Source organism: Trachurus trachurus, assembly GCF_905171665.1.
Source record: "Trachurus trachurus genome assembly, chromosome: 10".
In the NCBI taxonomy this organism is placed as follows: Eukaryota; Metazoa; Chordata; class Actinopteri; order Carangiformes; family Carangidae; genus Trachurus; species Trachurus trachurus.
The window spans coordinates 16,707,262-16,718,630 of NC_139894.1; the positions used below are offsets into that span (position 1 = coordinate 16,707,262).

General features: G+C 45.6%; 2 protein-coding genes across 2 annotated transcripts; one reads left to right on the top strand and one right to left on the bottom strand.

The window, feature by feature from the left end:
- Window positions 1-558: 558 nt before the first annotated feature.
- Window positions 559-3,460, bottom strand: LOC310992105 (phospholipase A and acyltransferase 3-like). The gene is made up of 5 exons (XM_083980095.1): window positions 3,337-3,460; window positions 2,383-2,447; window positions 2,091-2,199; window positions 1,644-1,912; window positions 559-1,008 (listed from the first exon to the last, which is right to left on the bottom strand). Exons 2-5 carry the CDS (start codon window positions 2,395-2,397, stop codon window positions 886-888), a joined length of 516 nt encoding a protein of 171 aa, XP_083836221.1. The 5' UTR covers window positions 2,398-2,447; window positions 3,337-3,460; the 3' UTR covers window positions 559-885.
- A 1,273-nt stretch (window positions 3,461-4,733) lies between these two features.
- ints5 (integrator complex subunit 5) lies at window positions 4,734-10,986 on the top strand. Its single transcript, XM_083980214.1, has 4 exons — window positions 4,734-4,991; window positions 5,692-5,944; window positions 6,967-8,946; window positions 10,100-10,986. Exons 1-4 carry the CDS (start codon window positions 4,897-4,899, stop codon window positions 10,805-10,807), a joined length of 3,036 nt encoding a protein of 1,011 aa, XP_083836340.1. The 5' UTR covers window positions 4,734-4,896; the 3' UTR covers window positions 10,808-10,986.
- The last annotated feature ends 383 nt before the right edge of the window (window positions 10,987-11,369 follow it).

Here is an 11,369-nt window from a genome sequence, read left to right on the forward strand (position 1 = left end):
AAAAACTAGCACAGTGAGACAAAATATAAATAGTTCATGTATTTACTTTCAGTAAAAAGCCTCAGCACATGGTTAGAACCGGTGGCTTTAAGTAGCCTAAATGAAACAAATTTCAGAACTTGGCTTAAAAACGACCATCAATAATATTGTGTTGGTAATGCTAGTGCACTTAAATGTTACATGTGGGGATTTGTTTTTATAGTTGTTGCAGTGGTAGTTTTTAAATGAGTGCGTGATGCTTTGGAAATAACGCAATAACATCAAGATTCACAGAAATTATTTTGTTTTTATTCAAATCATTTGAAAACAGTTAGACATCAAAGCACGAAGAAGTGGTGTCAAGTGAGATTATGGCTTTCCTGTGAGACGCTGTAACAGTTCCTTTACTTCACATTGGCTGTTAATTGTTCTCTTTACATAGCTTATTACTGTAAATGCTGACTGACACTGTCGCCGTTTAGATTCAAAAAGCAAAAACTATTTCATCATGAGCACCCATTTCTGTTCAAAACATTTTATGATGAAAACAATTGTAAGTACAAAAGACCCCACCCCCCACCCCACCAACACCTTCATGACTCTTATATCCTTTATAAATCAAGAAAATCAAGTCAGTTATCCTTGAGATGGCCTCTTAAAACTTTTTTTTTTAAAACAGTTTCCATTGTGGCATGTTGATTAGTGGGAATGATTTGTTGTGCTTATGCCGTCTGTAGAAATTTTTAAAAGTCTGGAAAAATTGTGCCTTGCATTGTTTCTCAAACTAAAAAGGAATGAGTAACAGATGGAGGTTTAATACGTTTGGTCAGTTAGTTATCTGTGACACGTTAGGCCTTGCTGGTGATGTGTTAGTCAAACTGGTTATCAGGTGACTCAGGACATTGATCACTGTGTGTTCTTGTCTTCTTTCTTGCTGCCTCCAAACAGAGCGCCGGCCAGAGCGAAGACGCCCAGACCCACCATCGTTGCCAGGCCTGCGACCATCACTACTTCTCCTGCCTTACGCACCTACAGAGAGAAACACACGGGGGATGGATGTGCTGAGTTTTCTTCACACTCAAAACTCCATGAAAATTATCAACCACTCATCACAGTTGTATAAGTCGCATATTAGAGCTGTTTTAGGCTCATTTTAGTTCAACTTCTGTAGAGATATTGTATAGTTTTCTGTGTGTAAATCAGTTCCAGCAGGCGCCCCCATATGCAGAGGCAGAGAAAAATAGAAGTACGGAAATGTACTCAAAAGGGTACAAACCCTTGTCGCTCCAGGCGTACCTTTTTTAGAGACAATTTTGTACCAATTGGTGCTGGTACATTTTTGTACCTTTTCAAATTGTACCAGTTTAAGTACATTTGTACACCTAGCATGACAAAAATGTACCTTTATATAATAAAACAAAAATGTACCCATAAAAGGGTACAATAGTGTACTGTATACAGTCCTCGCTGCTGTCTCTCTCAACTGTACTATCAAAAAAAGCCCCAAAAATACTTAAAAAATATACTATATGTATATCTAACCCGCATCTTCAATCTTGTTTCATTAATTGGACTCTAGGTTTGATAACTTATGTTTGACTTATATTATCATAACTTATATTTGGACAATATGATGGCATGTGTGACATTACAACTCGACCTACCTGCCGGGACTCGGCCTTCCCGTACCGCAGCTCGTTGGCAAAGTGCTCACAGTTCCCCCTGAAGACACAGTACGGCAGCTCCCTGCCCACCAGCTTACGGGCCTCTGACACGATGACATGAACTGGAAGAGGTTCATATTTCTTATCCAGGTCGTTGTTTATTATCCACTTGTTAGTTCCCACCACGTCCCACAGTTCCTCTCTCTTCACCACAGCCTTCTCTGTCAGGACGGACATCATGCTGTTGGCGCCGGCACCTGGGACCTCAGCTATAAATAGAAAGGAATGACAGACAGAGATAAACATCACTTGTACAGGTTGTACAGGTGACATTTGACCAGATATGGGACTGTTTTAGTTGCTATGTGTCACTGCTGTTGTGTTGTGTTGTGTTGTGTTGTGTTGTGTTGTGTTGTGTTGTGTTGTGTTGTGTTGCGCATGACTCACAGGGTGGTGCCAAGTGAACGACAAAGCCATCGCCGATGTAAACCGCCCAGTGCTGGTAGCTGCCACGAAAGATTTCTATCAAGTCCCCAGGCTCTGGTTTCACATCATACTTGGATTAGAAGACAAGACACAGAGAAAAAAAAGTTAGATTTTGTAATAAACTAAAGCACATTTGACCTGGATAAAATAAAATAAAAAGATTACGCTTGAATTAAACCAAAATTAATCACATGCTATAAAAAAAAAAAGAAAGAGAAAGAAAAATATTTTGATGAGGCCATAATCTCCTCACCAGAGTCGGGGCCATATCAGTGTCTCTTTCTTCTGTAAACTTTGAACTGGTTTGAGTGTGAGCACCTGCAGGAAATCAAATATTGACAGACAGCATATACAATTTAAATATTTAAATTAAAAAATATAATTACATTGGTGATTATTATACATTTGTGTGTAGCATGGTTGCTCATTTCTTTGTTAGCCCACAGTGCAGCATTTTACAGATGCATGTTATTGAAACTGAAATTGTAGCCTATTATGAAAGCAAAACCTTCATCTGAAAGGGAAAGATTGGCACTGAAACATGTTCAGATATCTAAGCTTGAAAGACAAAGAAAGAAAGAAAGAAAGAAAGAAAGAAAGAAAGAAAGAAAGAAAGGAAGAAAGAAAGAAAGAAAGAAATAGTAGAATAATAATACTTTCTCTACCATACGTTTGTTGTTGTTTGAACTCTGGTGTGGTTTTCAGTGCCAGCCTGCTCTGTTTTCCATTGTCTTCTTTCAGTGTTTTTTAGTCACTGGACCAACGTTATGTAAATAGACTGGACAAAATAACAGAAACAAACTATAGCCTCTGAAACGGTGTTAATCAGCACTTTTCAACAAGAGCAAAGAACAGTAGGACCTTTTACTTTCACTTAGCCTATACCTTGCGCGCATTTTCCACCTTGATCGGATGCGATGCTGTAAAAACAGGTTGGCCTATATCGCATAGAAAATGTGCACGTGCGTTCGGATCAATACGATAAATTAACAATTTCAAAGTTTCAATAAACAAACGGATGAAAACGAGTGACGACACACGGCAAAGCGGCCGCGTTAAGCTAGTTGCGTAGCTGGCTTTTAGTGTTTACATCATCCATAGATCACCTTTCACCACGTTACGTCATAAAAACACACACCATAGCTCGAGGAGCGGATACATCCTAGTGTGAACCCACATAATCCACTGATTATTATTATTATCTTACCGATAACGATCGATCCACGGGGCTGTTTTGATGTCGGGGTCGTCACCAACGTCAAATGTCAGCTGTGAGTGATCAGCTGATCGTCGCTCTCTGCAGCCGCTGCCTGGAGCCTGTGGACCTTCACAATAAAAGCATCTAGTTCAAAGCAGCTACTACTATGATCTATTATTAGCTGATCCGATAATTATCAAACCCCTTCACGATGAATACATGAATGCATTCAATTCAAATCAGATTTTTTATTTCAGGCTCCTTTGTGTCCGCATGCAAAATAGCCTACATAAAATGCAAAATAGGGGACAGGGTTGCAACATGTCTTGTTTCTCCAATCAGAAACGTGACACTGCACATGCACAGTTAGACCAAAGGCGGTTTATGAGCACTATAAATAGAGTTAGACCTCTTCCCACCAAGAATAGAGAAGACATATTCAGCATCTACTCCTGCTTGTAGGCTACTGAGACAAAGTTGTTTTAGAGAAGAGGGACACTGACACATGCTAACCATATCATTTAATAGTCAACAAAACTGTCAACAAAACATATGCTAACGATATCATTTAATAGTCAACAAAACTGTTTTGTTGACTATTAAATGATATGGTTAGCATATGTGTCAATGTCATTGTGTAGCTAGCACATGAGGTTTTGTCATGGCTGATATGGGTGGGCACAGTTGCAACAACTTCTTGCAAATGTCCCCATCAAAACAGACCACACAACAGTTTTAGTTTTTGAATTTCAATAATTTATTTTAATATGCAAGTGCATAGGCAAACATAAATGTATACAATTAAACATTTTAGCTCAAAATAGGCACAATTTATCTATGTTATTCCTCATGATGAACAGAACAGCCAAGACCATGAGAGACTAATGCTAAAGATAAACAAAATGATTCCCTAAAAATGAAAAAATGAGCAGCTATTGTTGTTCTATGGGACAAAAAGTTAAATTTATTTGATGTCATATAGTGAATAAATCATCTAAAAGTATGTTAGTCAAATATTTTGTAGCCCACTGCAAAATTGTTCCATTCTTCTTGTTTCACCCTGAGCTATTGAGTTTTAATACCACTATCTGCACATTGACTCAAGGCTTATGTTCTACACAAAACAAACCTCCAACTGTTCTTTGATAAATATTACTAAATAAATACATAAATAATAGTATTATTGTTAAACAATGTATATTTTAGCAATACTATGTTTATTGAGACAAAAAGCAATCTATCTTTTTGGCGGCGTAGCTAGTCTAAAGATATGGTTATAGACAGTGATATCAATATATGGTAAAGTAATTCACCATCATGTTTTTTTCGAAACGTCCTAAATTAAAAAAGTTCCCAAGTGCGCCGCTAGATGTCGCCAGTGACGTCATCTGTCCGCGTCGCTGAGCCGTTTCACGGCGACGAAGAAGTCCCAGCTTCCGGCTTTGCAGCGCCCTTTCGTTGTATATTTGTTCTGAAATTGTTCAGGGGGAAAAATAACCACAAAACGTCCTTGTTGTTCAAGTCGAAGCCACGTTAGCCGAGAGGAGTGGGGTTTGATGTGACGGTTTAATGTTGAAAGACCAAGCGATGTCTGTGGTGTTCGACGGGAGTCCGCTGAAGGCGATGCAGAGCTCACACACTCACAGCCCGCAGACTGCGCTGAGGTGAGGCGGTGCGGCGGTGCAGCAGGACCGGGCTCTTCAGTCCCTGTGCTGTGCTGCATGGTCCACGGTTCATAGTGAAGATTACTGCACAGACAGTATTGGTCCAGAGTTGTATATGTTGCTGTTTTCTGTAGCCAGCTCACGGACTGATAACATAGGGTTAGGGTTACACTGACTGAGGAAATGTTGTCAATTGATAAAACAATAACCAGCATGTACTGTGTTGTAATTTTATACAAGATAAGATATTAATATATTTTACGACTGCAAAGCATCACTTAATGGTAGTATTGTTAGTAATTATTGTTATTCTAACAGTTTTTATTATTATTCATTAACTAATTCTTTTAAAACTGTAGTGCTAAAATGATAAGTTCAACCCTATATGAATATGAATACATAGCCTACATGAGTTCTCAGAAAATTCAGAATATCACTTAAGTCCAAATTCTCAGTTATGACAATGTGCTGATTTTCTTTGATATAGAGCAGCAGACTTTTCATTTAGTCAACAATTGATCATTTTTATTTCAATGTTTCAATTAATACATTTATTAATGTATAAACTAAGTTGCAGAGAGATAGTAGCCTGTCGCCTGCATATGGGGCGCCTGCTCAACCCAGTGAGCTATACAGCGCCCCATCATTTTCCATTCAGTGATGCTAAACTTGACCCTTTGGTAATCATTTCATCCTCCAGTGCCCAGGAACTGTCCCAGGAGATAAAGTCCTTCATCAGTGGCGTCGACACCGTTCAAGGCCGGAAGCTCAGTGTCCGGGAACATGCCCGCTGTGCTGTGCGGTTGCTGCGCTCAGTCCCGGCCTGTCGAGGGGCAGTGCTGGAGCATCTGAGGGGCGTGTACGATGAGCATGTCTCTGCCTTCCTGCACAACCTGGAGACAGAGGGGGATGCCAGCTCTGGGGTCAACGCTAACCTGGAGGACATCATACAGGTAGGACACATAGTGCCGGGAAAAAGTATTTGCCTCCTTCCTGATTTCTTGCTTTTTTGCGTATTTCTCACACTTAAGCTTCAGAAAGGGCTTTGTAACACGTTCCTGATAGATGTCAATGATTTCTTTTCTTCTATATTGCAGCATAATGTGCTGCTGTTTGAGATCTCTCAGCCTATTTCTTTTCTGGGCAAATTGAATCATAGGCAACTGGACTTGTATTTGTCTGGGAAGACGTTTCGCCTCTTATCCAAGGGGCTTCATCAGTTGGTACGCAACAAGTCTCACTAGTCCGCACTAGCCAGACAAAGACTCTCTTCTTTGTCTAGCTAGAGTCTTTGTCCAGCTATTGCGGACTGGTGAGACTTGTTGCGTACAAACTGATGAAGCCCCTTGGATAAGAGGCGAAACGTCTTCCCAGACAAATACAAGTCCAGTTGCCTACGATTCAATTTGCCCAGAAAAGAACAATGACCTGGATGAATGAGAATATCCATAGACATCTCTCAGCCTACTTAACTTCACTCTGTTGAAGTGTTTTCTTGGTTCAACAGGTCTGGCAGTGACTGGCAGGCCTTGATGTTTGAACTCAGTTTACCAAAAAATGTGATTTGTCACAGTTAGTTTATGATTTAACAACACTTTTTCACATAGGTTCAGGGAGGTTTAAATGAAAAAAAAACCCTGCATTTTATATTTACTTGGGTTATCTTTATCTAATATCAAAATTTGTTTGAGGATCTTAAACATTTAAGTTTGACAAGGGGTCAAATTCCTTTTCACTGAGATGTGCATAAAACTATTGTAAAACTAGAAGCTTTTATTTTTGAAAATGATAAAGTAGTGAAAATATTTAGATTAATAAAGATTAGAACATCATTGACCATTTCCAACATGTTCTCATTGTAAACATTAAATCAAGAATGGAATATTTGTATCGCTCAGTATCACATAACTCATTCAAATCGGTCGGAAAACTGCCATCAGTTACATTTCTCATCATTATTCCTGCTTATCAACAGGAGGTCCATGGCGTCCTGTCGGAGTTCATCCGGCTCAACCCTCGGGCCTGGGCGCCGCTGGTGTCGGCCTGGGCGGTGGACTTGCTGGGTCAGCTGAGCAGCAAACACGCCGGGCGCAGAGTGGCGCCGCACTCCTCCAGCCTCAACGAGCTGCTGCAGCTCTGGATGTCTTGCGCCGCCACCCGATCGCTCATGGAGGCGTACTCCCAGTGTCTGGCCGCCATGCTGGCCTGGTGCCCCGACGCCTGCGTGGACGCGCTGCTCGACACCTCGGTTCAGCACTCGCCGCACTTCGACTGGGTGGTGGCTCACATCGGCTCCGCTTTCCCCGGCACGATCATCAGCCGCGTCCTGGCGTGCGGCCTGAAGGACTTCTGCTCGCACGGCGCCAAGGACCAGGGGCTGATGGCGGCGATGGGGGCGGACAAAGGCAGCCGAGTGCCCAAGATCGGGTCGGTGGTCGGGATCCTCGGACACCTGGCGGCCCACCACTCGGACAGCATCAGGAAGGAGCTGCTCAGGATGTTTCAGGAGAGTCTGAGTCCCTCCAGCCCGCTGTCTCCCACCTCCTCCTCTACTTCCTGGGAGAGTTCCCCTCAGCTCCGTCGCGCCGCCGTGCCGTTTCTGTTACAGCTCGCCGCGATGTCTCCCAACCTCTTCGGCGCCGTGTCCGCGGAGCTGGTCGAGTTGCTGCGCCCGCCGGTGCTGCTCCAGCTGCAGGCGCTGCTGCAGGGTCTCCCCAGGGAGGAAATGGACAACATGCTGGGGCTCGCCGTCCACCTCATCAGCCAGAGTCCCTCAGGAGGGGCGAGGGTCCTCCGTTTTCTGGCGGACACCGCGACGCCGGCCTCGGTCATCATCTCCGGCCCGACGCTCTCCCCTCACGAGGGCGTCAGAGAAGGCTGCGACCGCCTGCTCCAGATGCTGCTCCTGCATCTGCACAAACTGGTGTTCAACCGCTCGGACGGCGCCGAAGGAAACCCGCACCACTCCGCCTCCTCTCAGCCGCAGCGGGCGATCCCCTTCCTGGAGGAGCTGCAGTCCCACGTGGGCGAGCTCTGCGCCGAGACGCTGCGGCTGGAGAGGAAACGCCACCTCTGGCTCCATCAGCTGCTGTGCCTGCTGTCGGTGTACGGCGGCCCCAGCGTGGCCACCGAGGCGCTCTGCCAGCTGCTCACCCAGGCGCGCAACCCGGAGGAGCTGGCGTTGGCGTGGCAGCTCCACACCACGCTCTCCTCCTGCATGGCGGGGCTCATTCCCGCCGCCGTCGCTCGCTGCGTGGCCCAGATCCACACGCACACCCTCGGGCCGCGGCAGCTGAGGCAGCTGCTGCTCAACCTGGCGGCGGCCATACAGAGTCAGGACGAGGAGCGCAGAGGATCGGCGGGCGCTCAGTCCTCCATGGCCGTGCAGGTGGGCTCGGCGGTCTCGGGGCACCTCCACGACTTCGGCCCCCTCCTTCTCCACGGCGACCCGGCCGTCTCTCACGCCACGGTGCGCCTCCTCTCTTGCAGCCCCCTCCCTCGCACCTCCCCCCCGGCGCACTTGCTTCTGCTTTCCCGCGCGGCGGTCACCCATTTCTTTCTGGCGCTGCGGAAGAGGGGAGAGAGCGGGAAGACGGGGAGGGACGGCGGCCAGGCGAGCGAGGCGGTGAACTGCTCGGTGCTGCTCCTGTCCCGGTTCGCGGCGTACTCTCCGCTCACGCTCAAGGCGGTGCTTCAGCAGCTGGTCGAGGGAGCGCTCCATAAAGGCAACACTGACCTGTTTGGAGGGCAGATCGCGGACATGTCTGGCGCCCCCGTGTCGACCCCCTCCGTGTCCCCTGACCTCGGAGCGTCCCTGCTGGACATCAACAACCGATTCGGCACCACCGTCAACTTCTCTGGCAGCGTGTGGTCTGTGTTTCACGCCGGGGTTATCGGCAAAGGTCTGAAGATGCACGCGGTCGCACAGCTGCCGGATCCATCTGGAGTCATCCAGGTGAGTTACAGCACTTTTTTTTTTTTTTTTTACCAGGAACACAGTTTCCCCTAGCTTAAAGGGATAGTTCAACATTTTGGCCATAATCCCTATAGTCAAAGGAGTAGGTTCATTACCTTTCAGTATCGGTGCATGCTGTTTTGAGATCCGCGGGGCAGAGATGCAAACTGCTCAGCAAAGACAATGGAGGTGAACGGTAGGGCTGACCCAAAAAAAAATCGAAGCTTCAAAGCTGTGTTCGTTGCCATGGTAATCGATCAAGAAGTCCGTGATCGTTTTTTTCCTTTTTTCCTTTTTGACACCGGTTCTCATCGACAATTGTTACATTAAAATGAGTAGGCTACTTGGCATCCCGGAAACCTGCCTGATTTTGGAGATATGCAGTGTTTGTTTGCCATTACTTTCATTATTTCCGCTATGATCGCGCACCCCCCGGCCGTCAAAGCTTCGATTTTGATCGATTTTATGTCCGCGAAGCTTCGATGATCAAAATATGATAATCGGGACAGCCCTAGTGAACGGTACAGGTCCCCTGTTTATGGATAAGGGCAATAGGGGAATTTGCCTAAATGTTGAACTATCCCTTTAAAATGTTAGGAGCACAAGCAGAAAATTTAGGTGCGCACACCATAAATCGACATTCAAGGCAAATATTCACATTTTCTTTTCATTCATGATGCTCACACACCTTGGCCTGACACCTTTACTGACTCATTCATGTTCCACCAGTGTAAAAAAAAAAAGGCACATTTACTGGTTGCACATGTGCAACCAGTAAATGTGCCTTTTTTTTTCATGTGCAAATAGATAAGAAATTTACTTGCACTGTCTTAAAATTTAGGGGCAAAAAGCCTCCATTCAGGGTCAATCTGGAGTCCTGCTTACAGTTTTTACAATTGTATTGCTGCATTTGAAGAAAAATATAGATATATAAGAGGTTCTTTTTCTATTGCACAGTAAATCAGTTTGAGCTTGAAACCAAAGTTCTGCAGATACAGATTTGTATGTTTGATTTTATTTACTCCTGCATGTGACACTTGAAAATGATCACAAAAAGTAGGATTTGTGTAGGAAGTGTGATTTTGTGTATTTTGTGTTTGATTTACTGCAGCAGAAAAGATTGAAATCATGTCATCATTTCATCTCTCTGTAGAACGTCCAGACTCTGCTGGCGGTCGTAGTCCAGTGCTGCAGCTCCTCTGGTCTCAACGGCTCGCGACCTCCATCCGACCCCGACGAGCCTCCACCCATCAACGCTGAGGCGGCCAAGGTCGTTGCGGTGACCCTGGTGGAAAACGTCTGTCCGGACGTGGCCAACGGGGAGCTGTCCTGGCCTCCAGAAGAGCACGCCCGCACCACGGTGGAGCGGGACATCCACATCCGACGCTGTTTCGAGGCCCACCCGGTGCTTTTCCCTCTACTTCAGGTGGTGGCGGCCGGACGCCCGGCTCTGTGCTACTGCTCCGCCGTGCTCCGAGGCCTCCTGGCCACTCTGCTGGCCCACTGGGAGGCGTCCCGAGAGATGTCGTCCACAGACTCCCAGTGGCACCTGCAGGCGTCCTGCCTCCTGGTGTCGTGCATGGGAGAAGGCCAGCTGCTGCCTCCCGTGCTGGCCAACGTCCACGAAGCCTTCCCCCACCTCACTCCCTTCGAGGTGCGGCTGCTGCTCCTGGCGGTGTGGGAGTACGTGAGGGGCAATGGACCAATGCCCCAGAAGTTTGTCTTCAGCTCAGAGAAGGGCCTTTTCTGCAGAGATTTCTCCCGGGACGGTGACGTGGCAAGATACGTGGCTCCGATTCACAGCGTGCTGCATAAAAACATTGATAGACTGGGACACCTGTGCTGGCGTTTCCAGCTCTGAATGGTTGTGAACCACGAGGAGCAGGTGGCTGGGAATAAATAGATGCCAGAAAGTAGATGTAATAATGTGCTACATTGTTCCGTGACTGGACTACAAAGTTGCTGTTACTGTACCACAGTTTCATACAAGTAAAGCAGCTGTGTGTGTGTGTGTGTGTGTGTGTGTGTGTGTGTGTGTGTGTGTGTGTGTGTGTGTGTGTGTGTGTGTGTTGTGTGTGTGTTGTGTGTGTGTGTGTGTGTGTGTGTGTGTGTGTGTGTGTGTGTGTGTAAACCTTTTGTACCATATTTTTTCGACTTTTCTAACAAGTTGTTTCTGTGAGAAAAACAAGAGAAATTGCAAACATGTATATTGTGTTCATACAGAATTTGCTCCACACAAAAAGCCAGCCTTAATGTGTCATTTCAGTGAGAAATAAACACACATCCATTTATAGACTGTTTTGTACAATTGCAAATTGTTCATGTTTGAAAATTTAGAAACTGATATTTCAACCACTATTCACAATAAATCCTCATTTGTTCCTGGAATATGTCTTGAACTGAGCATCCTTGTTAATGAGAAA

Excerpts from the sequence above, each read along its gene's own strand:
- ints5 (XM_083980214.1), top strand. The coding sequence starts at position 4,897 with ATGTTGAAAGACCAAGCGATGTCTGTGGTGTTCGACGGGAGTCCGCTG. Across the intron at positions 4,992-5,691 it reads AGCCCGCAGACTGCGCTGAG|TGCCCAGGAACTGTCCCAGG; the intron begins GTGAGGCGGTGC and ends TTCATCCTCCAG. Across the intron at positions 8,947-10,099 it reads ATCCATCTGGAGTCATCCAG|AACGTCCAGACTCTGCTGGC; the intron begins GTGAGTTACAGC and ends ATCTCTCTGTAG.
- LOC310992105 (XM_083980095.1), bottom strand. Across the intron at positions 1,913-2,090 it reads CGTTCACTTGGCACCACCCT|CTGAGGTCCCAGGTGCCGGC; the intron begins GTGAGTCATGCG and ends TTCTATTTATAG. Across the intron at positions 1,009-1,643 it reads GGAAGGCCGAGTCCCGGCAG|GTGCGTAAGGCAGGAGAAGT; the intron begins GTAGGTCGAGTT and ends TTCTCTCTGTAG.